The sequence below is a fragment of the Notamacropus eugenii genome, chromosome 5 (assembly GCF_028372415.1).
Source record: "Notamacropus eugenii isolate mMacEug1 chromosome 5, mMacEug1.pri_v2, whole genome shotgun sequence".
Classification (NCBI taxonomy): domain Eukaryota; kingdom Metazoa; phylum Chordata; class Mammalia; order Diprotodontia; family Macropodidae; genus Notamacropus; species Notamacropus eugenii.
Genome location: NC_092876.1, coordinates 368,365,809 through 368,392,222, shown reverse-complemented (window position 1 = coordinate 368,392,222; position 26,414 = coordinate 368,365,809). Strand labels below are relative to the sequence as shown.

General features: G+C 40.1%; 1 protein-coding gene, 1 long non-coding RNA gene and 1 pseudogene across 4 annotated transcripts in view; 1 reads left to right on the top strand and 2 right to left on the bottom strand.

Moving 5' to 3' along the window:
- Positions 1-4,620: 4,620 nt before the first annotated feature.
- LOC140507960 (phosphoglycerate kinase 1-like) lies at positions 4,621-10,799 on the bottom strand (annotated as a pseudogene).
- Positions 10,800-14,914: 4,115 nt separating this feature from the next.
- Positions 14,915-24,766, bottom strand: LOC140506701 (uncharacterized). Its single transcript, XR_011968041.1, has 2 exons — positions 24,541-24,766; positions 14,915-15,271 (listed from the first exon to the last, which is right to left on the bottom strand). It is a non-coding gene; the product is annotated as an uncharacterized lncRNA (long non-coding RNA).
- The window catches only part of CEP97 (centrosomal protein 97), a 29,944-nt gene continuing 27,956 nt past the window's right edge, over positions 24,427-26,414 (top strand). The window contains exon 1 of one of the 3 annotated variants that reach the window (XM_072614138.1): positions 24,427-24,530. In XM_072614138.1, coding sequence (XP_072470239.1) covers positions 24,485-24,530 — 46 coding nt within the window. In that variant the 5' untranslated portion in view covers positions 24,427-24,484. Of the gene's footprint in view, positions 24,531-24,829; positions 25,065-26,414 lie in introns of those variants that run through there. The other 2 variants (XM_072614139.1, XM_072614140.1) reach the window with 2 other exon arrangements.

The following is a 26,414-nucleotide window of genomic DNA, read 5'->3' as shown; positions in this document are numbered from 1 at the left end:
TTCAGTATTTTGGTTTTAAAGCTATCCTGTCTATCTCATTCTCTTATCCATAGAACTTTATGTAAGTAAGAGGCATGAATTTTTTTTTAAATGTTTTATTCATTTTGAACTTAAATACAAAAAGACAAAAAAGCACAATATAAAAAGAGGATACAGTATAAAATCATGAATTTCCATTTCACATTGTTTACTTTAAAAAAAAAAAACCCACTGTATAATAAATACTACACATTGTTTCCAAAGCTACCCTGCTTTTCTGTGCTTCCTTCTAATTTTCTTTTGGTCTCTGCTATGCACTTTTTTCTCCCTCCCCACCCAGCACTAGAGAAGGCTATCGTTAGATACAAATATATTCTATTTATCAGTTCTTTCTCTGGATAGCATCTTCCTCCATTGGTCCTTCATAGCTGATTTGAGTATTTATAATACTCAAATTTACTTAGTCATTCAAAGTTGTTCTCAAGGAAATATTGCTATTACTAAGTACGATGTTCTCTGGGTTCTGCTCATTTCACTCTTCGTTATCTCATTCAAGTCTTTCCATGTTTTCTGAAATCAACCTGCTCATCACTTCTTATAGCACAGTAGTATTACATCACAATCATATAACTTGTTAAACCATTTCCCAATTGATGGGCATCCCCTCAATTTCTAGTTCTTTGCTACTACAAAGAGAACTGCTATAAATATTTTAGAAAATGTAAGTTCTTTTCCTTTTCCCCTAATCCCCTTTGGGAAGAGACTTAAGTGTAGTATTGCTGCATCAAAGTGTACACACAGTTTGGGCATATATCTTTGGTCATAATTTCAGATTGCTTTCTAAAATGTTAGGATTAGTTCATAGTTCCGCCAGCAATGAGTGTCCTGATTTTTCCACATCACTTCCAACATTTGTCACTTCACCCTTCTATTGTTAGTCAAACTGATTAGTATAAGATACCTCAAAATTGTTTCAACTTGCATTTTTCTAAGCAAGAATGATTTAGAGCATTTTTTCATATAACTATACATAACTCTGATTTCTTCATCAGAAGCTACTGGGTCATATTCTTTGACCATTTATCATTTGGAGAATGATTCGTGTTCTTACGAATTTGACAAAGTTCTTTATATGTTTGAGAAATTAGACCTTTGAAAAACTATTTATAAAGAATTTCCCCCCAATTTTCTACTTTCCTTCTAACTTTGGTTATATTGGTTTTATTTGTTCAATAACTTTAATTTAATGTAATTGAAATAATCCACTTTGTACCTCACAATGCTCTTTATCTTATTTTTATTCATAAATTGTTCTCCTATCCATAAATCGAATAGGTGATATGTTCCATGTTCTTCTAATTTTCTTGTGATATTTCCCTTTATATCTAGGTCATGTATCTATTTTGACTTTATCTTGATAAGTAGTGCAAGATATTGATCAGTACCCAATTTCTGCCAGACTGCTTTCCAGCTTTTGCAACAATTTTATTTTCTTTTACCAAATAATGAATTCTTATCCCCAAACTTTAAATCTTTACATTTGTCAAACACAAGGTTACCAGAGTCACTTGCTACTGTGTGTTGTAAGTCTACTTTGTTCCACTGATCTACCTTTCTATTTCTTAGCCAATACTAAATAGTTTTAATAATGCCTTATAGTATAGTTGAAGATCTGGTACTGCTAAACCACCTTCCTTATTTTTTTTTTTCACTAGTTCCTTTGATATTCTTAATCTTTTGTTCTCCCAAATGAATTTTTTTTCTAACTCAGTAAAAGAATTTTTTGGTAATTTAGTTGGAATGGAATTGAATAAATAAATTAGCTTGGGTAAAATTATCATTTTTATTATATTTGCTCTGCCTACCCATGAACAAGTAATGTTTCTCTAATTATTTAAATCTGGCTCTAAGTGTATAAAAAGTGTTTTATAATTCTGTTCATGTGGTTTCCGGGTTTGTTTTGGCAGGGATAATCCCAAGTGTTTTGTACTATCTATAGTGATTTTAAATGGGGTATCTCTTACTATCTTTTCTTGCAGGGTTTTGGTGATATATAGAAATGCTAATGATTTGTGTGGGTTTATTTTATATTTTACTACTTTGCTAAAATTATTGTTTCATCTGACTTTTTAATTGAATCTCTAGGATTTTCCAAATATATCATCATATCATCTACAAAAAGAGACAGTTTTATTATCTTGTTGTACATTCTGATTCCTTCAATTTCCTTTTCTTGTCTTATTGCTTTTGATAGCATTTCTAAAACAATATTGAGTAATATTGATGATAAGGGGCATCCTTGTTTTGCTCTTGATCTTATTGAGAAGGCTTCCAGATTCTCCTCATCACAAATAATGCTTGATGATGGTTTTACGTAGATGCTTATCATTTTAAGGAAAAATCCATTTATACCTATACTTTCAAGTGTTTTTTAATAGGAATGAGTATTGTATTTTATCAAAAGTTTTTTTCCACATATATTGATAAAATTGTATCTTTTTTGACTTTTATCATTGGTATTATGTTAATAGTTTTCCTTATATTAAACCATTCCTGGTATATAATTCCTACTTGGTCTCAATGTGTACTCTTTGTAATATATTGTTGTTGTCTCCTGGCTAGTATTTTGTTTAGGATTTTTGTATCCATATTCATTAATAAAATTGGTCCATAATTTTCTTTCTCTGTTTTTGCTCTCCTTGGTTTAGGTATCAGTACCATATTTGTTTCATAAAATAAATTTAGTAGGACTCCTTCTTTACCTATTATTTTAAATAATTTATTTAACATTGGAATGATTTGATCTTTAAATGTTGTAATGGTAATGTAAATGGGAAGATCTTTCCCATTCATTAATAGGCCCATGCAACCTGTCTGGGTCACATGGAAGTCTGAGTCATATGGTGGGAGGAGTTTGCTGAATCCTTTCCTGGTACAGAAAAGGATGTGATCTAAAAGGATGCACTTGATATTTTGTCTTTTCTATGTTTAACTTAAAGTTTTTATGTCACATTCAAAGTTATAATTACCAGTTATTTTTATTTATTTTTAATATAATTTTTATATATTTGTTTTATATTTATATGTTATATATAAATAATTTTATATTTATTTTATATATTTATACCTCCATCTTATTTTTCATCACTATTATCTTTCTCTTTTTACCCTATCTTTCATCACACATCTAATTTACTTCTAATTCCTACCTCCCTAATCTGTACCCTCAACTCTTTACCCTTCTATTCCTTAATCTATCCACCACTGTAAGAATCCCTCCTCCTACCCTCTTCTTGATCTACATACCCTTCCAGAATTTCCTCCCTTATCCTGTTCTCTTGCATTCTCATTTCTTTATAAATTTAGAAGATTTTTATGCCCTTCTAGATGTAAGTTATTCCCTCTTTAACCCAGTTCTGATGAGAATAAGTTCCTAGCACTACCAGCCCTCCAACTCTACCTGCTTCCACTGTAGCAGTTCTTCCATGCATGCCTCATTTGTATGAGATGTCTGCTCCATTTTACCTCTCCCTACCCAATTTAATTTTTAGAATCATCCCATCAGAGGGGTGGAGCCAAGATGGCGGAGTAGAAAGACACACATACGCTACCTCCGAACCCACTGCCCATAAAATATCTGTAAAAAAAGAACCACCGGCGAATTCTGGAGCAGCTGAAGCCACAGAACAACGGAGCGGAGGAGATTTCTGCTCCAGAGAGCCTGAAATCCTCTCGCAAAAGGTCCCTTGCACCCCGGACCTGGAGCAGAGTCCAACCCTGCCTCTGCGGCGCAGCGCCAAAAGGAGCGGATCCGAGCAGGGACAGAATCTCCAGCGGCCACGCGGGTCCCCTACCCACAGGTGACAAGGGTCGGTGAGAGGGTCTCTTCGGCGGGTCGAGAGGGGTGTGGGGTGCCCCCATAACTCAGGCCCCCTCGGGAGGCAGCAGCGGAGGCAGGAGCAGACCAGGGCTCCCCAAGCAGGCAGGAGCCTGGATCCATTGTTGAAGGTCTCTGCATAAATCCCCTGAGGGAACTGAGCCAGGGAGGTGGCCCTGCCCCCACCTGAGCACCTGAACTTGATCTCACACTGAATAGCAGCCCTGCCCCCGCCCAAAGCCCTGAGGCTGGGGAGCAGTATTTGAATCTCAGACCCCAAGTGCTGGCTGGGAGGATCTGGAGGCGAGGTGGGGGTGGAGAGGACACTCAGAAGTCAAGTCACTGGCTGGGAAAATGCCTAGAAAAGGGAAAAAAAATAAGACTATAGAAGGTTACTTTCTTGGTGAACAGGCATTTCCTCCCTTCCTTTCTGATGAGGAAGAACAATGCTTACCATCAGGGAAAGACACAGAAGTCAAGGCTTCTGTATCCCAGCCCACTCAATGGGCTCAGGCCATGGAAGAGCTCAAAAAGGATTTTGAAAATGAAGTTAAAGAGGTGAAGGGAAAACTGGGAAGAGAAATGAGTGACATGCAAGCAAAGCATGAAAAACAAGTAAACACCCTGCTAAAGGAGACCCCAAAAAATGCTGAAGAAAATAACACCTTGAAAAATAGGCTAACTCAATTGGCAAAAGAGGTTCAAAAAGCCAATGAGGAGAAGAATGCTTTCAAAAGCAGAATTAGCCAAATGGAAAAGGAGGTTCAAAAGCTCACGGAAGAAAATAGTTCTTTCAAAATTAGAATGGAACAGATGGAGGCTAATGACTTTATGAGAAACCAAGAAATCACAAAACAAAACCAAAAGAATGAAAAAATGGAAGAGAATGTGAAATATCTCATTGGAAAAACAACTGACCTGGAGAATAGATCCAGGAGAGACAATTTAAAAATTATGGGACTACCTGAAAGCCATGATCAAAAAAAGAGCCTAGACACCATCTTTCATGAAATTATCAAGGAAAACTGCCCTGAGATTCTAGAACCAGAGGCCAAAATAAGTATTCAAGGAATCCACAGATCACCGCCTGAAAGAGATCCCAAAAGAGAAACTCCTAGGAACATTGTGGCCAAATTCCAGAGTTCCCAGGTCAAGGAGAAAATATTGCAAGCAGCTAGAAAGAAACAATTCAAGTATTGTGGAAATACAATCAGGATAACACAAGATCTAGCAGCTTCTACATTAAGGGATCAAAGGGAGTGGAATATGATATTCCAGAAGTCAAAGGAACTAGGACTAAAACCAAGAATCACCTACCCAGCAAAACTGAGTATAATACTTCAGGGGAAAAATTGGTCTTTCAATGAAATAGAGGACTTTCAAGCATTCTTGATGAAAAGACCAGAGCTGAAAAGAAAATTTGACTTTCAAACACAAGAATGAAGAGAAGCATGAAAAGGTAAATAGCAAAGAGAAGTCATAAGGGACTTTAATAAAGTTGAACTGTTTACATTCCTGCATGGAAAGACAATATTTGTAACTCTTGAAACTATTCAGTATCTGGGTACTGGGTGGGATTACACACACACACATGCACACACACACACACACACACACACACACACACACACACACACACACATAGAGACAGAGTGCACAGAGTGAATTGAAGAGGATGGGATCATGTCTTAAAAAAATGAAATCAAGCAGTGAGAGAGAAATATATTGGAAGGAGAAAAGGAGAAATGGAATGAGGCAAATTATCTCTCATAAAAGAGGCAAGCAAAAGACTTATTAGTGGAAGGATAAAGAGGGGAGGTGAGAGAAAAACATGAAGTTTACTCTCATCACATTCCACTAAAGGAAGGAGTAAAATGCACACTCATTTTGGTATGAAAACCTATCTTACAATACAGGAAAGTGGGGGATAAGGGGATAAGCAGGGTGGGGGGGATGGTGGAAGGGAGGGCATGAGGAGGAGGGAGCAATTTGAGGTCAACACTCGTGGGGAGGGACAGGATCAAAAGAGAGAACAGAAGCAATGGGGAACAGGATAGGATGGAGGGAAATATAATTAGTTCTTACACAACACTACTATTATGGAAGTCATTTGCAAAACTACACAGATTTGGCCTATATTGAATTGCTTGCCTTCCAAAGGGAAGGGGTGGGGAGGGAGGGAGGAAGAGAAGTTGGAACTCAAAGTTTTAGGAAGAACTGTCGAGCACTGTTCTTGCCACTAGGAAATAAGAAATACAGGTAAAGGGGTATAGGATGGAGACAAGGGCAGAGAGGGATGATAGAAGAGAGGACAGATTGGCAGACAGGGGCAATTAGAATGCTCGGTGTTTTGGGGTGGGGGAGGGGACAAAAGGGGAGAAAATTTGGAACCCAAAATTTTGTGAAAATCAATGTTAAAAGTTAAATAAATAAATAAATGAAGAAGAAGAAAAAAAAAAGAATCATCCCATCAAACTCAACTCAACCCTAAGCCTTATATCTATGGAAGCTCTTTCAAACAACCTAAATAATGAAAACGTTTTTAAGAGTACACATTTTCCTATATTAGAAGTAAATAGCTTGACCTTATTGAGTCCCTTATAATTGATCTTTAAGGTTTACTTTATGTTCCTCCTGGATCTTATATGTCAAATTTTCCATTCAGTTCTGGTCTTATCACAAATACCTGAAAGTCTTTCAGTTCATTAAATGTTCTCTCTCTTGTTTTATTCAGGATTGTACTCAGCTTTGTTGGATAAGTTATTCTTGTTTGCATACCCAACTCCTTTGCTCTTTGAAATATAATGCTCCAAGCCATTCTGTCTTTTAATGTAGAAGCTTCTAGATCTTGTGTTATCCTGACTGTAGCTACACAACATTTTTTTCCCTCGTAGTATTTTCTTCTTGACTGGGCTATGATGTTCCTGTGAGTTTTCATCTTGGGATCTCTTTCAGGTGGTGACTGATGGGTTTTTTTTTTCTATTTCTCTTTTACCCTCTCATTCTAGAACTTCAGGGCAATTTTCCTTAATCATTTCTTATGATATAGTATCTAGACTCTTTTTTTGATCATAACTTTCAGGTGGTCCAATAATTCTTATGTTGTCTCTCCTCAATCTTTTCTCCAGATCAGTTGTTTTCTAATGAGATGTTTCACATTCTCTTCTATTCTTTCGTTCTTTTAATTTTGTTTTATTTTTCTTGGTGTCTTATAACATCAGTAGCTTTCCCTTGCCCAATTATAATTTTTAAAGAGTTATTTTCTTTCTTGAGTTTTTGGATCTCTTTTTCCAATTGGTTGACTTTTTTTTTCCCATAACTTTCTGGATTTTCTTGGATTGCTCTTATTTTTTTTCCCTAATTTTTACATTAGCCTCTCTCATTTGATTTTTAAAGTTCTATTTAAGCTCTTTCAAGAACTCCTTTTGGGCTTGTGACTATCTGACATTTTTCTTTGAAACAGAAGTGGCTTTTTTAACTTCACTGTCTTCTGAGAATGAACCCGGATCTTCTCTATCCTCATAGTTGCTATCTATGGTCAGGCTCTTTCTTCTTTACTTACCCCCTCTTTTTTTAAGTGGCTTATTATTATAGTCAGGTTCTACTCCCAAGGTGTGAGGAATGATGTCTCAGGCTTCGGGTTTTTTGTACTGTTGTTTTCTTAGCTTTGTCTAGGGGCCTGACTTAAAGCACTCCTCTCTACCCCTGAGCCACAGCTAGGGCCCCCAGTCACACTGCCACTGCAAATTCTCTTACTTCCTGTGGTCCCTCCTGGAGCTGCAAACTTCAGTTCACCCCTCTGAACTGGAATCTAACCCAGGGACTTTGCTTTCCTGCAACTGCCCACAGCTGGTAGGGTCCCTGACTACTCAGGTCCTCCTGACTCCAGGGCCAGTACTCTATCCACTGCACCACCTGGATGCCACCACTGTAATCTTAAGGCATCCATGTAGTTGTCAGAAATATCCTCACTAATGACAGCCACATTATGAGGAAATCAAATGGAACTTATCTTGTGGCTACATTATTTGTATTTAGTACTTTTTCTATAAATACCATAAAAACAATCAGTTTCTTTAAAAATGTTCATGACTAAGTAAAATATATTTGTTTCAGCACTTATACATTTATAACTTCAAGTGTTTTGTAAATTCAAAAAATGGAAGGTATCTATTATTCATATTTATGTTTATATTTAATATTTTAACCATCCATAAAGTATGTAATGTGATAATTTATAACCAAATTATGATCTCATATTACATGTTTGTGGAGGGAAAATTATTGCTTCTTCTTGGGTTTGAAAACTTCAATTATAGTTAAATCCTTCAAAAAAGAAAACATATTAAGTGGAGAGGATGATGTTTGCTCATTGTGATGCATTTGTTAACATTTCTAAAAGATTTTAGAGGAACTCAAACTTATGTGAATATTACTAAATTGCACAATTTTTGTTAATTATTTCTGAATGCTAGATTCACCTTAAAATCCATTCTTATAAGTCTATTGCTAGAGAAGAACTTTTTATTAAATGTTTTATCTTCATCAAATCTAACAATAATTTTGAGATTGTTGAATAGTTCTCTCTTTTCTCCATTTTCTATTATTATGATTCCACCCATTCTTAGTAGGGATTCTGTTTCTTTAAGCTTTTTCTGATCCCCAATATTAACTTTTAAAAAATAACCCTGTTGTCCTTAACTTTCTTTATTAGACTAAGCTTATTCTAAGCTTAAACACTTTTAAATTTATGCTTAGTGAACCGTGCCACATTTTTAAATTTATCCTGTTAACTGTACTTGTTCCCATCTTCTGCATGTGTCTTCTTAAAATTTAAATTAGTTGGTGAATTCTGTATATCTCCATTGACCCCTTTAGATAAATCCCCTTTTTTCTCCTCAGTGAAATTGTTTTTCTTTGTGTCTTTAGAATTTCGATCTTGAGAACTTCCCAGTCTTTCCCGGGCTTACTTCCCTTACAGAATTGTTGTCTGCAAGATCTATCTTTTCTGTTCTTTGAACAAAATCTGCTTTCCCAAAATCTAGGGTGCACATAAGACCAGCTTTCCCATCCTCTATAACAAAATCACTTCTCATACTTGCTTAATTCTACAACAGGCACAAGAAAAAAGGCCAAGAGTGAGTTCTCATGATCTGTTTTTCCTTTACCTTTGACTTTCTTCTCCTTTTTTTTTTTTTAATTGAGGTGGCACTTTTATGAAATGTTTATTTCACAGGTCAACCTTCCCACCCCCCACCCCCAGACTGGAGCTTCTTCTTGTTTCCATACTATGTGTGGGTAATGACAAAAATAGCTGCTAAGAAAGCTGAACAGAACAGACTATTTCAAGAGAGCATGGCTAACAGCGGCTTTAGCTTTGATTTTTCTTTCTAAAGGCAAAATATAAATATATATATATATTTATATTTTGCCTTTAGAAAGTATATATATATATGTACACATACTCTACAGATCACAACAATGGTTTAGACGCACTAAGGAAGTTCAAATGAGATCTGACAATAGACACACCCAGGAACCAACAAGGTGAGTTGAGCTGCTTTTGGGGTTCTCATTGCCCCATCTTCTAGCCACTGGTTGAGTCTTGAGGGAGAAATTTGCCTAATGCCAAGGAAAGGGACTGGAAGCACTGCAGGGTCATGTTGGAAGGGCTGTGCAGGGGAACCAGCAGGCAGGAAAGTGGCATCCTTTAGACATCCACCCCAGGAAGGACTTTGCCCTCCAGCAGCTCCAGACTGGCACCACCCCCAGTGCTCACATGGCTGACTTTGTCCTCAGTGTTCCATTTGGCACAGCAAGTGGCAGCATCCCCACCACCTATGATAGTGATGTAGCCCCTCTTGGTGGCCTCCACCACATTATTCATTAGCTCTTTGGTTCCTTGAGCAAAGGCTTCCCACTCAAATACTCCAACAGGTCCATTCCACACAGTCTGTTTGGCCTGGGCCACAGCTTCTGCTTACTTCTTGCTGCTCTTGGGGCCACAGTCCAAACCCATCCATCCAGCAGGGATGCCAGAAGCCAGTGTGGCTTGTCCAGTCTTGGCATTCTCATCAAACTTGTCTGCTGTGACGAAGTTGACAGGCAACGTGATCTTGACACTGTTCTTCTCAGCCTTGGCCATCAGGTCCTTGACAATCTTGGCCCCCTCTTCATCAAAAAGAGAAGTTCCGATCTCTATGTTGTTGAGCACCTTGAGGAAGGTGAAACCCATCCCACTACCAATGATCATCTCATTGACTTTGTCTGGCATATTGTTGATCAACTGGATTTTGTGGACAACTTTAGCTCCACTCAAGATGTCCAGGAAGGGCCTCTCAGGGCTCTTCAGAGCCTTGGCAAAATAGGTCAGCTCCTTTTTCATGAGGAAACCACATGCCTTCTGGGGCAGATTCACTCCCACCATGGAACTGTGGGCATGGTGAGGAGTTCCAAAAGCATCATTGACATAGATGTTCCCCAGCTTGGAGAAGGATGCTTGGAAGGCTTCCATTTTTACTAGCTCAGCTTTGATCTTGTTCCCAGAAGCATCTTTGTCTTTTCCTTCTTCTACATGGAAGCGAAGATTCTCCAGCAAAATGATAGAACCATTAGGTAGGTTAGCACAGGCTTGCTCCACTTCTGGACCCACACAATCCTTCAGGAACAGAACATCTTTGCCCAGCAAGGATTTGAGCTCCACAGGCTCCAAGGAGTATTTGTCAGGCATGGGGACACCATCAAGTCGGCCCAAGTGGCTCATCAGAACAACAGATTTGGCTCCATTATCCAAGCAGTAACTGATGCTAGGAAGAGCAGTCTTGATTCTCTAGTTGTTAGTTATCTCTTTGTTCTTCATAGGAACATTAAAATCCACCCTCATGATGACCCTTTTCCCCTTCAGGTCCACCTTATCCAAAGTCAGCTTGCTGGAAAGAGACATGTTGGCAGTGAGGAGACGGCAGGCTTGGCGGGGGAACAGTGGGCTTGGTGGGGGAACAGCGGGCTTGGCAGGGGAATGGCGGGCTTGGCGTGGTGGCAGTGGTAGCGGCTGGAACTCAGCTTGCCCTATTTGACTTTTTTCTTGACTAACTGCAGCTTGATTGATAGCAAAATCTGCTCATACTTGCTTGAAGTTTCAGTCCATTTTTTTTGTTGTTGCAAATGTCAGTGAAAAGGCAAAGAAAAGGGCACTGGCATAGACACAAATGAGTCACTCAGAAGTTCATGCTCTTTACATCTTGTGAGTATACCACTCAGGGTGGCCATTCAGGTTCTGGGAAGACCAACATGTTACAACTGGCAAATGTGACTGTTCAGAACTTGAAAGGGGCACCACCTTTATTTCTCTGTTGTCTGTGCCCTACATAAGCTAAAGTAGATCAAGAGACTCAGTTGAGTCCCCTACAAATTACATATATATGTGTGTGTGTACATATATACATATACATGTGTACATCTATAATATATATTATGCTGTGTATTTACATACTCCACAGGTATCCTCTGCTCAGCCTAGCCCTTCCAGGGGTCTTAGGAGGTCTGTTCACCCAACCCAGATTTCATTTGGTTAGCCCAGAAGAAGTAAGCACCGTGGGAAGCCCTTTCCTCTGAACACTCTTGTGACGGCTTCCTTTCCTTTTCCATCTCCTAGATTGATGCTATTGTTGGGTCAAAGCTGGGAGAGTTCGTTCAGATATGAAAGAATTTACTTAGACCTTCTCTTTAGTCAATGAGAGCTTTATTGACACACAAGCATGGACCTGAGATTTAGCAAGGAGCTAAACAAAGGCACTGATATAGGAAAAGAACCAAACTTATATAGACAGAAAGCTATACAGCCAATAGAATGATGATGTAAATTTTAGGGTTTCTAATGGGGATTGGAGATTTAAGGACAGGATGAGGAAGATGAATGACATAAGATAAGGCAGATGGGTGAAATTTTATGACCCAGAATGGGGGGAGACAAGGCCAGGATAAGGGAGAAGTTTTATGGTTTAAGGATTTAAGGACAGGGCAGGAGGACACAGGTTAAAGATTAAAGGATCTGGGGGAACACAGCATAAAGGAAACAAAAGTACTTCTTTTGATATAGGTTCAAGATAAGGGGGAATGGACTTTAGGGTGTTTTCAGGTTACAGAATAAACTAGGGGCTTCACATAGTCAACACTGAATATTATTTTTTAATTCTGAGGGTACTGTTTGTATCCTCATCACTATCTTCCCCCTTTTCATTCCAATGTAGAGATCCTGCTCTACTCTGATCTTTGAGCCTACTTCCCCCTTCCCAATGGTGGTGGGCTGTCTTCCCTCCTACCCCCTCACCCTTCCCTCCACCACAGTTTGCTAGGTGGACATGGTTACTTACACCCTTTGGATGAGCAGGGAATTGGATGAGCAAGTATAGAGGATACCTTGGCCATACCATCTCCTTTGCCACTAACCTTCTGCCATTAGGCATTGCCATCTGATCTGCTAGTGAACTCAAAGGACCTTTGAATCTTGCCATCCACCCTGCATCTTCACCCTTAGGCCAGTCATGTTCTTCCATCTACCTTGTAACTGAACCCACCCAAATGTGTTATGAACTCCAAGGGGAATGTGAACTTCTTAAGAGAAAGGATTGTCTTGTTTTTCTGTTTGTATTCTCAGTGCTTGACACATAGAAAGCACATGACAATTATTTTCTAGTTTATTTGTGTATATGTATAGATGTGGCATAGATAGATATACACAAATATGCTTATATACACACATACATATATGTGTGTGTATTTTATATACACACATGACCTGTATATACACATCATATATTTTTGTGAAAAATAAATCAGGAAAAAATTCAAGCAAGTAAATGAGATTTCAGATAGCTGTTACTTTCATATTCTTTCCATTCTTGATGGTTGATAATGGTGAAATTACAGGGAAAATAGAGTCATTGTTTAATTGTTATGAGACAGACTTGGAATAGAATAACCATTCAAAATGATATTCAATTCAAATCAGAGATACTGATTCTAACTTGGGAGCAAAGTTTATTATATGAAAATATCTCCTAATCAACAAACTTGGCTTTGTATAAAAGCAGTTTGTTGCCCTATCTAGCTCTGGAAGTCTTTATTTTTCCAGCAGGAAAATAACAGAAACAGATCAACTATGACGGTTTTCCACCTGACTAAATTTCTTTAAATTGATGCTGAATTTTTATGAAGTAGTTGATGCCTCCCACAAGCCTGCTCCAGTTCTGTCCCTGTAGCACAGTAGGGCCAAGGCTGGGCTGTGCTCTGCAGGCTGTGCTCCACTCTGTACCCGGTGCAACAGACTTTTCTTGTCAGTCTTCTAGGTTGTCTTGGGCTGGAAATCTATTTCACTCTGTTGTTTTGTGGCTTCTGCTGCTCTAGAATTTTTTTAGAGTCATTTTTTAACAGGTATTTTATGGACTGCGGGGGGAGAGCTTCTACAGGTCTATTCTTGTACTCTGCCATCTTGGCTCTGCCCCCAAAAATATTTTTGCCACTCAATAATTTCTCTTCTAACACTTGTCTTCATTGATTTCATGCAAAAATGTTTTAATTTTGTGGAGTCAAATGGCCTATTTTATCTTTTCTTCCCTATCCCTAATTTGATTAAGAATTTTTCCTCAGCTGTACTGATGAAAGATACCTCAGTTTGTTTTCTTTCTTTTTTCCATTCTATGTTATGATTTCTTGTATTAAGGTCTCATATCTGAGTTTGTTGTGGGAGATAATGTAAGATATTGGTCCAAACCTATTACTTCCAAGGTGCTTTCAGGTTTGCTTAGTTCATGTCAAAAAAGGAATGCTTACATGTAATTTATTGGGCTTATAATACGCTTGGCTATTGTTTTCAACTGGGCTATTTTTTTTTTTTTGCTTGTCTACATAGTCATTTCTACTCATCTATTTTTCATTTTTTTAACCAATAAGCAAAAAAAGTTCTAATGATTACTGTTTTCTAACATAGAGATATGGGGTTGTTATATCCCTTTCATTTGTACTTTTTTATCATTATTTTCCTTGAGATTAGAAACATCTTGTCCTTCAAAAGGAATTTTATTACTTTGTCTTGTTCTAAAAAGTATCATTTGAGGATCATGCTATACTGTCCATGTAATCTTTCTACAGTGTACCTCTCTATCCTGAATGCTTGATGTGTTATTTCAAAACAATCCAGTCTCTTGAGTTTTTAACTGCTCCACTTGACAGAACAATTTCACAACAATTACCTTGACAATTCAGAAGGAAAATTATCTGGATGTCCATAAATGAGTGAACCCTAGGGCCTTGACAGAATGGAATGAAGTTTAAAGGAGATGCAATTACATGGCTACCACTCCCTTAGCTATTTTATTCTCATTTACTTCCCCCTTCTAGTGATAATTAAAACCTAGTTTTCTTCTGAAAAACATATCTCTTGGCACCCTCTCCAAGCCTGTAGATATGGCATGATGTGGAGTCATAGACTCTGAATTTGAATCTTGACTCTGCCAATTACTACTTATGTGACCGGGGACAAGTCATTTAACTTCCATGAGCCTCAGTTTTCTTTCCTGTAAAATGAAGGGATTGGAATAGATGGCCTCTAGTAGGGTCCCTTTCAGCTTTAGATCTATGATTATATGATTCTCACAACCCCTGAAAGACAGGGCAAGAAGAGTAGTTGCTAGACATCTTTCTCCCCATTGCTCCTTTCAGATTCGCCTTGCCCCCATCACTCCATTACTACCTCTCTTCCTTCTCATATTCTGGTCATAACTACAAAGTCTTTAAATTTTTTTAAGCAAGCAACAGGATTGCCTTCCATAAAAGTACTCAGTGGTATAATATGAGCATCAGGTATGGAACAGCTTTTATTCTTTTCTCCTCCCCCCACCCCCAAAAGAAACAAAGTATCCTAAAGCATATGTGAGGAAATACAGAAAACATGCAATAAAATAAGAAATGCTCAAATAGCCCATTATTTTCATCATACTTCCCTGGAAGATAAAGAACCTTTGTAGGACTGTTGAATAAATATTTCATTTTCACATCAAATTTGTCTGTGTAATTCATAGCATTTATTGTAAAAGTTTGGCAAGGTCAGTATCTCCTGGGCAGTCAGGTCATGGCTTTCTTGGATCCTAGGAGCATAGATTTAGACCTGGTAGGAACTTCAAAAGCCGTGTAATCCAATCTTCTTAATTTATATAAAAGGAAACTTGGGCCCAGAAAAGTGAAGCAATTTGTCCAGGGTCCTACAAGTAGTTAATGTCAGAGACATAGGGTGATCCTGGCGATGGCCTTCTCCTTTGAGATATCCAGGGCTGTGAAAACCAGCTCCCCCTGTTCAACTGATGTCTGAATCTTGAATTCAGGAACTCTTGATTCATAAGGCATTACCTTTACATGTAGCTGGAAAAATAAAGAAAATACTATTTACAAAATAAAAAGATCAAGGAAAATGGACTCTTGTCTGAGGAAGTTCTCCTATGGATTACTAGAGTAAGCTATAAAAGAACTCTATCTCTCTTTTCAACCCTTCTATTTTATGATTTCCCTCCCTTGGATTTCTAGTAGTGTTAGAGGGAGGTGGTACGAAGAGAGAGAAAGGATTTCTCTTCTTTTTGCCTTCACACCAAGAGAACCAATGTCAGCAGAAATGCATGTTGAAGGGAGGCATATTATTTTTGAAATAGTCATCCAAAGATATAATTTCTAAGGCCAGAAACATTGATTTCTCAAGATAACATGTCACTGACTTGTGATCAGAAAATCAATTAGAAATGCAGAAGAAAACAGACAGAATTTGGAGGCCCAGGGACTCCAGGTTCAGCCTTGATAGAAACATGTCTCACAGCATCCAGTAGGGAAAATAGAAATGCTTCCAGAGATACAGACAGGGTTGGGATGCAGCTTTGAGGAGTGAGAGCAGACAAGAGTATGGATTCCAAAGAGAACTAGGTCTGGGAAGTGAGCACTAAACTGTGAAGACTTACCCACCTAGCAGAGACACTTTATCCAGGGGAAATAGTATGATGATACTATGAGAAATTAAATGACAACAGGGATCAGTTTTTTAATGTTATTTCTTATGAGCCTCCACTGATGTGCTTGCTGCCTCCCTGATTATCAGTTTATGTGAATCAGAGACATTTGTGTGTTCCCCATTTATATGCCTCACTACCAGTGTACTCTCAGTTTGGGGGCCCTCTTCCATTGGAAGTTGTGTGTATTGGTGAGAAAGTAAGCCTCAGAATAATGGGGAAAATGGTTTTGTAACTGCCATTCTTATTATGCTATCTTAACGAATGTCTTTATTTTAAATAAATTATGTCTTTTTGATGACTATTTAAAACAAAAAGAAACGTTTCCTTTCCACATGGATCTCTGACATTGGTTCTCTTAGTGTGAAGTCAAAAAGAAGAGAAATATTTTCTTCTTCTTCCACCCACTTCCCTCTACCTCTACTGGAAGTCCAAAGGAGGAAAATCATAAAAAAGAAGGATCCAAAAGAGAGGTGAAGCTCTTTTATAGCTTACTCTCATAAACCATAGAAGGGGAGATTCCTCAGAGAAGAGTCCATCTTCCTTGACTTTTTTTTTTTATGGTACTTTTAAATTTTTTCCAATTACATGTAAAGATAGTTTTCAACATTCATTTTTTATAAGATTTTGAGTTCCAAATTTTTCTCCCTCTTCCCCTCCTCCAGATGGCAAGCAATTTGATGTCATCTTCCTTGACTTTTAGTTGAAAGTCATCATGAGGCAGCTCCCACCCAGTCACTAGGGACCTATTGGGAACTCCCTGTGTCATCCTATCCAGGTGCTATAGGAGGAGCATCTGATTCCATGGGAGATGCCCTCCTTTTGACAAAGATCCATGCCTTGTAATCTCCTCATGCAGTTTGAAGGAACTCATTAAATTAAGCAGGGGAAGGGAGAAAAAAGGGTAAAATTCTTGGAACAAAAAAAGCACTGTCAATCAAAATGAATTCACACAGAGGCTGTGTCCAAAAAAGTACATCTCTTTTTCTCTTATGTCCCTCACCTCTTAGGAGGTAAGTAACAAGTTTCATCATTGGAGGCCCTCTGAAGACCATTAAAACATATTTTAAAATATACAGAAGAGGGGAGGTGGAGCCAAGGTGGCAGAGTAGAAAGATGCACATACACTAGCTCTTCCCCCACAGCCCATAAAATACCTGTAAAAAATGTCAGAGTGAAAGAGATTTCCAGCCCAAGGTAATCTGGAAGGCTGATAGGAAAGGTCAACTGCTTGGAGCACGAAGTGCAGCCCAGCCTTGGCAGCACGGCGCCAGGAGAAACAGGACCAGAACAGACCTTGGGGGAAGAATCCCCAGGAGCAGCAGCAGTTCTCAGATTCCTCAACCCACAAACATCAAAGACAACTTCAAAGGTCAGTGAGAGGGGTTTTTCAAGTGGGCAAGAAGGGAGCAGGGTCCTTCCCTAGCCCCAGCCCCAGGCAGTGGCAGTGGTGGCAGCAGGGGCAGAGTCCATTTGTGGAGCACTCAGCCTAAAACCCCTGGAGGAACTGAGCAGCTGATCTGAGTCTCAGCCCTGAGTGGCAGCCCTGCCCTCTGCCTAAAGCCCCTGGGGAATTGAGCAGTTGATCTGAATCTCAGCTCTGAGCACAGTCCAGAAGCATGGTAGAGGTGGAGGCGGTTGTGGAGTGGGAATTCTACTACTCCCAGAATCTGGGCAGAAAAATTTTTGGTTGCTCACAGACCAGTGCACAGGCCAGGAGAAGAGTAAACTCCTCTTGTAGAGGCCCAAAACTGGAAATCAAGGGGATGCCCATCAATTGGGGAATGACTGAATAAATTATGGTATATGAATGTAATGGAATACTATTGCATCATAAGAAATGATGAATAAGAAGACTTCAGAGAGGCCTGGAAAGACTTATATGATCTGATGCTGAGCAAAAGGAGCAGAACCAGGAGGACTTTGTGCACAGCAATGACCACAATGTGCGAGAGTTTTTTCTGGTAGACTTGGATCTTCATAGGACAAGGACATTAAAAAAAAAATTCCCAATGGTCTTCTAAGGCAAAATGCCTACCACATTCAGAGAAAGAACTATGGAATTCAATCACAGAATGTAGAAGATCATTTGTGTGTGTGTGTGTGTGTGTGTGTGTGTATGTGTATTATGTTTTGGTTTGTTATATGATTTCTCCTATTTATTTTAGTTCTTCTACACAGCATGACTATAATGAAAACGTATTCAATAGGAATGTATGTGTAGATCCTATATAGAATTGTATGCTGTCTTGGGGAGGGAGGGGGTTGGGGGGTAGATAAGGGGAAAAAAAATCTAAGTTTTATGGTAGTGATTGTAGAGTATTAAAAATAAATAAAATGAATATATTAAAAAAAGAACTATGCAGAAGAAAAAAGGATGCTAGGTGTCACAGTACCAAGTCTGGAGTCAAGAGGACTCGTGTTGCTGAGTTCAAATGTGGCCTCAAAAACTTACTAGCTGTGTGACTCTGGACAGATCATTTACCCCGCCTTCCTCAGTTTCCTCATCTATAAAATGAGTTGGTCAAGGAAATGGCAAATCACTTCAGTATCTTTGCCAAGAATTCTACAAATGGGCTCACAAAGAGTCAGATGTGACTGAACTGCAAAAACAAAATGCAGAGGAAAACTTAAATAATTTCACATATTAATTTATTTCATCTTTTCACAAGCTCCCACAAAGGTGCCACCTAAAAAAATCTGTGAAGCCTATCTACTTTTTGAGTTGGTGGGAGATATGTAATTGTTAACAAATTGGATGTTTAATAAAGCTTTGATTAACTTTGTGTGTAACCCAGGACTAAAGGCTAGGCATTGGCAATAGAGTCTCCTCATTGGTGGAGAGAAGGATTACTCACAACTCCATACTGCTCACCTAGGGAGACTTGGGAAGAAGAGAGTTGTTCATGTTTTCAAAAGAGGACACATAATATGATTCCTAGAGAGAAAAAAAAGACTATGGGAAGAATGAGACACAGAGAAAAGCTGGCACCTTGAGTGTATCCCTATTTTCAATCCCAGAGATTTTGTGAAATTTTCTTGTGGGTGAGACTGAATACTCAATGCTCTCTTTGTCTCATTCTCTATCTCTTTTTGTCTGTCTCTTTGTTAACTTAAGATAACTCACCCTACCACCCCTTCAGTGAGAGAGCATATTTTCCCAATGTTTTGTCTGGTACATTTTCATCTGCGTAATTTCTATGATTTCTTTGCTCTCTGATTGGGTAAAAGGATTTAATCACTATTGATTACATGTGGTGGTCTTTGTGTAACTAGTAATTGGTAGAAAGGCAATAGAGTCTTTGGATATAGCTTATGATACATCTTTATTATTAAGGGATGGTGACCAGGATAAGCAGCTTGAGACTAAAAATTGTTTTCCACATGCTAATAATATTTAGGGGATGGGGGGACTGATAAAATTCTAGCCCAGTCTCCCCTCTTGAAGAAAGACAGAGCAGACCAAACTTGTGGCCCCAATCTCCCTCTCACCTCCTGGCAAGAATCAAAGTCCTCCTTGAAAAGGGGTGGGTAATATATAAGATTGCTTGCTGTCTTGGGGAGAAAAGAGGGGAAAGAGGGAGAAAGAAAAAATTGGAACCCAAAATCTTTTTTAAAAAAATGAATGTTGGGGGGGCGGAGCCAAGATGGAGGAGTAGAAAGACGCACATACACATAGCTCCAAACCCACAACCCATAGAACATCTACAAAAAAGTAACTCACGGTGAATTCTGCACCCAGAGGCCACAGAACATTGGAGCGAGGGAGATTTCTGTTCCAGAGAGACCTGCAAACCTCTCGCAAAAGGTCCCTCGCGCCGCAGACTGGGCGCCGGGACTGGGAGCTGAGTACAGCCCTGCCGCGGCCGCGGCACTGAGAGGAAAAGATCCGAGCGGGCTTCAGGGATGGAATCTCCAGCGGCCACACGGGTCCCTCCACCCACAGGTGACAGGGGTCGGTGAGAGGGTCTCTTTGGCGGGTCAAGAGGGGAGTGGGGTGCCCCCATAACTCAGGCCCCCTCGGGAGGCAACAGCGGAGACGGGAACAGACCAGGGCTCCTCAAGCAGGCAGGAGCCTGGATCCATTGTTGAAGGTCTCTGCATAAACCCCCTGAGGGAACTGAGCCAGGGAGGTGGCCCTGCCCTGACCTGAGCACCTAAACTTAATCACACACTGAATAGCAGCCCTGCCACCGCCAAAAGCCCTGAGGCTGGCAAGCAGCATTTGAATCTCAAACCCCAAGTGTTGGCTGGGAGGATCCGGAGGCGAGGTGGTGTGAAGAGAATATTCAGAAGTCAAATCACTGGCTGGGAAAATGCCCAGAAAAGGGAAAAGAAATAAGACTATAGAAGGTTACTTTCTTGGTGAACAGGCATTTCCTCCCTTCCTTTCTGATGAGGAAGAACAATGCTTACCATCAGGCAAAGACACAGAAGTCAAGGCCTCTATATCCCAGCCCACTCAATGGGCTCAGGCCATAGAGGGCTCATAGAAAATCAAGTTAGAGAGGTGGAAGAAAAGCTGGGAAGAGAAATGAGAGACATGCAGTCAAAGCATGAACAGCAGATCAGCTCCGTGCTAAAGGAGACCCAAAAAAATGCTGAAGAAAATAACACCTTGAAAAATAGGCTAACTCAATTGGCAAAAGAGGTTCAAAAAGTCAATGAGGAGAAGAATGCTTTCAAAAGCAGAATCAGCCAGATGGAAAAGGAGATTCAAAAGCTCACTGAAGAAAATAATTCTTTCAAAATTAGAATGGAACAGATGGAGGCTAATGACTTTGTGAGAAACCAAGAAATCACAAAACAAAACCAAAAGAATGAAAAAATGGAAGAGAATGTGAAATATCTCATTGGAAAAACAACTGACCTGGAGAATAGATCCAGGAGAGACAATTTAAAAATTATGGGCCTACCTGAAAGCCATGATCAAAAAAAGAGCCTAGACATCATCTTTCATGAAATTATCAAGGAAAACTGCCCTGAGATTCTAGAACCAGAGGCCAAAATAAGTATTCAAGGAATCCACAGATCACCGCCTGAAAGAGATCCCAAAAGAGAAACTCCTAGGAACATTGTGGCCAAATTCCAGAGTTCCCAGGTCAAGGAGAAAATATTGCAAGCAGCTAGAAAGAAACAATTCAAGTATTGTGGAAATACAATCAGGATAACACAAGATCTAGCAGCTTCCACATTAAGGGATCGAAGGGCATGGAATAGGATATTCCAGAAGTCAAAGGAACTAGGACTAAAACTAAGAATCACCTACCCAGCAAAACTGAATATAATACTTCAGGGGAAAAATTGGTCTTTCAATGAAATAGAGGACTTTCAAGCATTCTTGATGAAAAGACCAGAGCTGAAAAGAAAATTTGACTTTCAAACACAAGAATGAAGAGAAGCATGAAAAAGTAAATAGCAAAGAGAAGTCATAAGGGACTTTACAACAGTTGAACTGTTTACATTCCTACATGGAAAGACAATATTTGTAACTCTTGAAACTATTCAGCATCTGGGTACAGGGTGGGATAACACACACACACATGCACATGCACACGCACACACACATAGAGACAGAGTGCACAGAGTGAACTGAAGAGGAGGGGATCATATCTTAAAAAAAAAATGAAATCAAGCAGTGAGAGAGAAATATATTGGGAGGAGAAAGGGAGAAAAGGAATGGGGCAAATTATCCCTCATAAAAGAGGCAAGCAAAAGACTTTTTAGTGAAGGGAAAAAGAGGGGAGGTGAGAGAAAAACATGAAGTTTACTCCCATCACATTCCACTAAAGGAAGGAATAAAATGCACAGTCATTTTGGTATGAAAACCTATCTTACAATACAGGAAAGTGGGGGATAAGGGGATAAGCAGGATGGGGGGGATGACGGAAGGGAGGGCACGGGGAGGAGGGAGCAATTTGAGGTCAACACTCATGGGGAGGGTCAGGATCAAAAGAGAGAACAGAAGTAATGGGGGACAGGATAGGATGGAGGGAAATATAATTAGTTCTTACACAACACTACTATTATGGAAGTCATTTGCAAACCTACACAGATCTGGCCTATATTGAATTGCTTGCCTTCCAAAGGGAAGGGGTGGGGAGGGAGGGAGGTGGAGAAGGTGTCTTCTCATATTTCTTCGCACTTTGGTTGCTCCACTTTGCATTAATTCATATAAATTAGGGATTGATTTTTAGTAGATTTCAAAGATAGGAATAGCACAAAAGAATGGAAAGGATCATAGATGATATTATTACTTCAAAGAAAAGAGCAATGAGGCTGGTATTAGCAACTACTGACCCATATGTCTACTTTTCCATCTCTATAAGATCTTTAAGAGAAAGGTCTATGAATATATCAAGGGTCTTTCTGGTTTGGATGTGATTTTGTTGTTGGTTGTGTTTGTTGTTGGGTCATTTTTCAGTTGTCTTGGAGACCTCATTTGGGGTTTTCTTGGCAAAGATACTGGAGTGGTTTGCCATTGTCTTCTCCAGCTTATTAAGCAAGGCAAACAAGGTTAAGTGACCAGTCACACTGTTAGTAAGTGTCTGAGTGTTTGAACTCAGGAAGATGAAGACCCCAGACTCTTGGCCTGGCATTCCATCCACTGTGCCACTTAGCTGAGTTCTTTGGTATAGGGAACTCTCAGTAAGGGGATTTCTTCTATCAATGCAGATAAGAAACTGCTCCAAACAAATTGTAGTTTCACAGGTTGTACAGAGTACTTCAAGGTTAAGAGACAACCGCCCCCTCTCCCTGTCTAGGCCGTACAACCACTGTTCATTGGAACCCTAACCCTGAATGCACCTCCAACTTGAAGCCAAGCTCTGAAGCCAGCTCTTTTTTCACCATGCCATACTGCCTACACGCAGTGAATGACTGTTTGTGAATGACTGTTTATAGCAGATCATACCTTCTCACCTGATTGAGAAGGGAAAGAATCCATTTACTACTCAACAAACATTTAATTAAGAACCTACTATGTGTCAGGCACTGTGCTAAGTGCTGGGAATACAAAGACAAATCTGAACCATTTTCTGAGTTTGTTATTTATTGATTACAGAAAAATGCATTTTACTTGCTAGAGGAAAATACAGCCTTAAGCCACCTTTCAAACAAGGCGTCATCTATTCATAAATTAAGGTTAAATAAAGTCCTTGAGTGAGATATAACTTTGTTCAATGATCTTCAACTTATCAATATCAAGTCCTGGACAAGGAGACATATTCGTGGAAAAGGTTTGCCTGCTGTGTTGGATGTTATTCTGCTCAAAGTTCAAACAGAAGAACAATTTCCTGTGGGTGGTGAAGTTTTCCTGCTGGATGTGGATGGCTTTGAATCATGGATTCATCGGCAAATGATCTATAGTCACTGATAACACAAGCCTCAGGTTTATTTGTGTCCCCTGGGTTCTCTTATTCTTGTGTGGTAATTAAAAGGGACTCAGATATACTGACCTCATTTAGTTCTTTTTTTTAATTGTCCCTCAAATGAATATGACTTCAGGGGAGGAAGCAAGGACTTAGAATATGCAAAAAAGTCTTTAAGGGCTCTGGACAAAGGTTAGGTACAAGAGCTTCTGCCCTTGGCCAAATCATACTCACTTTCCTTATGTTCCTTGAAGTCTTTTCCCTTCCCATACTTCAAACTTGTGGGTTCTTTAAAGCTCCTGTTCACTACCTCACTTCCACTCTTACCCTTCCTTTGGGACAGCTAGGTGGTGCAGTGGTTAGAGCACTAGGGCAGGCGTCAGGAGGACCTGAGTTCAAATCTCACCTCAGGCAAGACACTCACTAGCTGTGTGACCTTGGGCAAGTCACTTAACCCCAATTGCCTCATCCTGGGTCATCTCCAGTCATCCTGATGAATATCTGGTCACTGGATTCAGATGGCTCTGGAGGAGAAGTGAGGCTGGTGACCTGCACAGCCCTCCCTCGCTCAAAACAAAGTCAAGTGCAAGTCATGTCATTATTTCCCTGATGGCATGGTCTTCTTCGGCAACGAAGGAGGAACACACCCTTCCTTAGGACCAACTAACTCATATTCTCTCTCCTTTTTATTCTATATGATTAATCACTGTACTAACTTCACACGCCTACCGCCACTATTCAGTTACCACCTTCAAGAAGATATCTCCTAAGTATGTCTAGAGAATTACAGACAACCATTAAACGTGGTGCGATCTTCCTGTAGGATGATATTTAGTCGTTTTGCTCCCTTTCTGGGATAACACATTATAATGAGTGAACAGGCTTTCAATATGGGTTAAGAAGCAGGGGATGGAGGGAGGAGGTAGCAGGTATAGGAAACAATTTGCCAATTATTTAAACTACTGTTTCTAAGTTATTTCCAGCTGTATAATTGGACTCCAATATTACTTTAATTTATTAAACCCTCTCTACCAACCAGAAGGCAATGGGTTCTCCCTTCCCACTGGCCCTGGGGAGGAGGTTGTGAGTGGGGGGTGTTGAGGCATGGGCGCTGTGCATCTTGGGAATAGTAGTTTTGCGCTAGCCCAACTAGACTACATACCCCACAGAGCTTCGGGAAGTCAGTTGCCTGGTGTTAGCAAGCGGGAAGTATGGCAATGGCGGCGCGGAGCGACGCGGCTTTATTACCACGAGAAGGTAAAAGTACCTTGTTCGTTTAGTTTAGAAATCCTTTCGCTAAGCCCGTTTACAGTAATCGCCTCTCCACAGAAGTTGGAGTCCCCATTTTATTGCTGCGTTTCAGTTCATATCTTCTCTAGCTGCAGTTAAGCTTGGCGTCTGGGGCGGCGGGGAGTGCTGCCCTCTGGGAGTTGTAGTCTTCCCGCGCTCTGTAGCTCCTTCGGTGACAGGGCGAGGGCCAGAGGGGCTGGACTACAGCTCCCAGGGGACTTCGTTCAGCACCCCACCCCCCACCCCCCGCGCTGATCCCGCTGCTTGTTTGGTTTGTTTGGGGTTGGGGAAGAGTCCTCCCTGGTTGGGAACTGGGCCGAACTGGGAAGAATGAAGAGCTAAATTTGGCAAGAGCATACTCCCCACACCCTCACTCCCCTTCACTCTGCCCCTAGTCTCTCGTTCATCATCTTCCCGTAGGAGGGGACTGATGACTTTGATGAAGTGGGGGCCGGGCGGTCTCAGGTAGGAGCATCATTCATGGACCCACCTGGTCCTCAGGTGAGAGGCTGAGAGACTGGGCCTTGTCTACATGCGGATGGGATGGGTCCTTCCTTATCAGAGCATTCCTCCTCCGCCTTTGCCCAGGCAGGTTGTCACCTTTGTTTTGGCTGGGACTGCAGAGGTTGAGACTGTGTACCCGGTTCCCCCTGCTTGGAGAGGGAACCAGCATCAAAGGTTTTCCATAAAACATTTTTTGAGCCAGTGAACTCCAGATCCAGCGCTCATTCCACAGCATCATGGAAGCCCTTGTGATGAGAGAATACCCATACAGGTTCCCCCCTTTCTGTCCCCCCCACCCTCCCATTGTGAGGTTTATAGCCTATTCTGACACTAGGATCTGGGAGGAAATGAAAAAAAAAACTGGAAGGGGGGAGCACTAGGGGGAACGCCTGGCAGTTTGAGCCTCAAAAGTGGTTTTTGTTGGGTTTTTTTTAGGGAAGGCAGGAGAAGGAGAAGAAAGAGGTCTTCAAAGAGAAATTGTGCTTATCATACCCACTGGCCACCAGATCCTAGTGTCAGAATAGGCTATAAACCTCACGTGTTTTCTTTGGCTCTGGCATAAGGAGTCTTTTCATAACTGTCTAATTTATTTGTGATTTTGACAAGCATACTGTGTTTGTTTACCAGCACCCTTGTGGAGAGAGGAAATCTTCATTTTCTCTCCTCCCACTCCCCAACATAAATGCAGCCTTTAGGGGACTTGCCTCCTTGAGAATATGTTTGTAGCACAATTTGAAATACATGCTGTGACAGATTTAAAGCTAGAACTCTAGAACGCCTCAGTTTGTGAAAATTTGAAACTAGTTTTAACCTTTTCCAACTTAAGTCAATTTCTTATGCCTAGAAAAACAGCTGTGCAAAATATAGGGAAAAATCCTAGTTGAGGCCATTTCATTCCATCACTTCATCCATATCCCTAGAGTTGGCAGAAAATAATATGTTCACATACTTTCAACTCCCACTGCCCTTACTTTATATACTCCAAGAGGAGCTTCTTCCTTTAAACTTGAATATTGTCAAGAGGTTGGAAAGTGGAAGAATGTTACATAGAAGAGGAAGGGGAGAAAGGGAGAACTTTGTACTTGGAGTTAAAATAAGCAACAAACTTAAGGCTCTTTTTGAAGGAGAGAAAGATATGCCCTGAGTGAAAAGTGCCTCTTTTGTCCTCCAGAGCAGGCTAAAATAGAGCCACAGGAGTGATCAGGTGAGAAATCATCTAGTAAAAAGTCAGAGGAAGGAGAGAAAAATAGTGGTGATAAGTAATCTGGAGTTCTCAATTAGCTATTTGTTGACCTGATCATAACAGTGGAGAGGTCTGTTGTCTTTCTGAGACAAGTATCCAAGGCA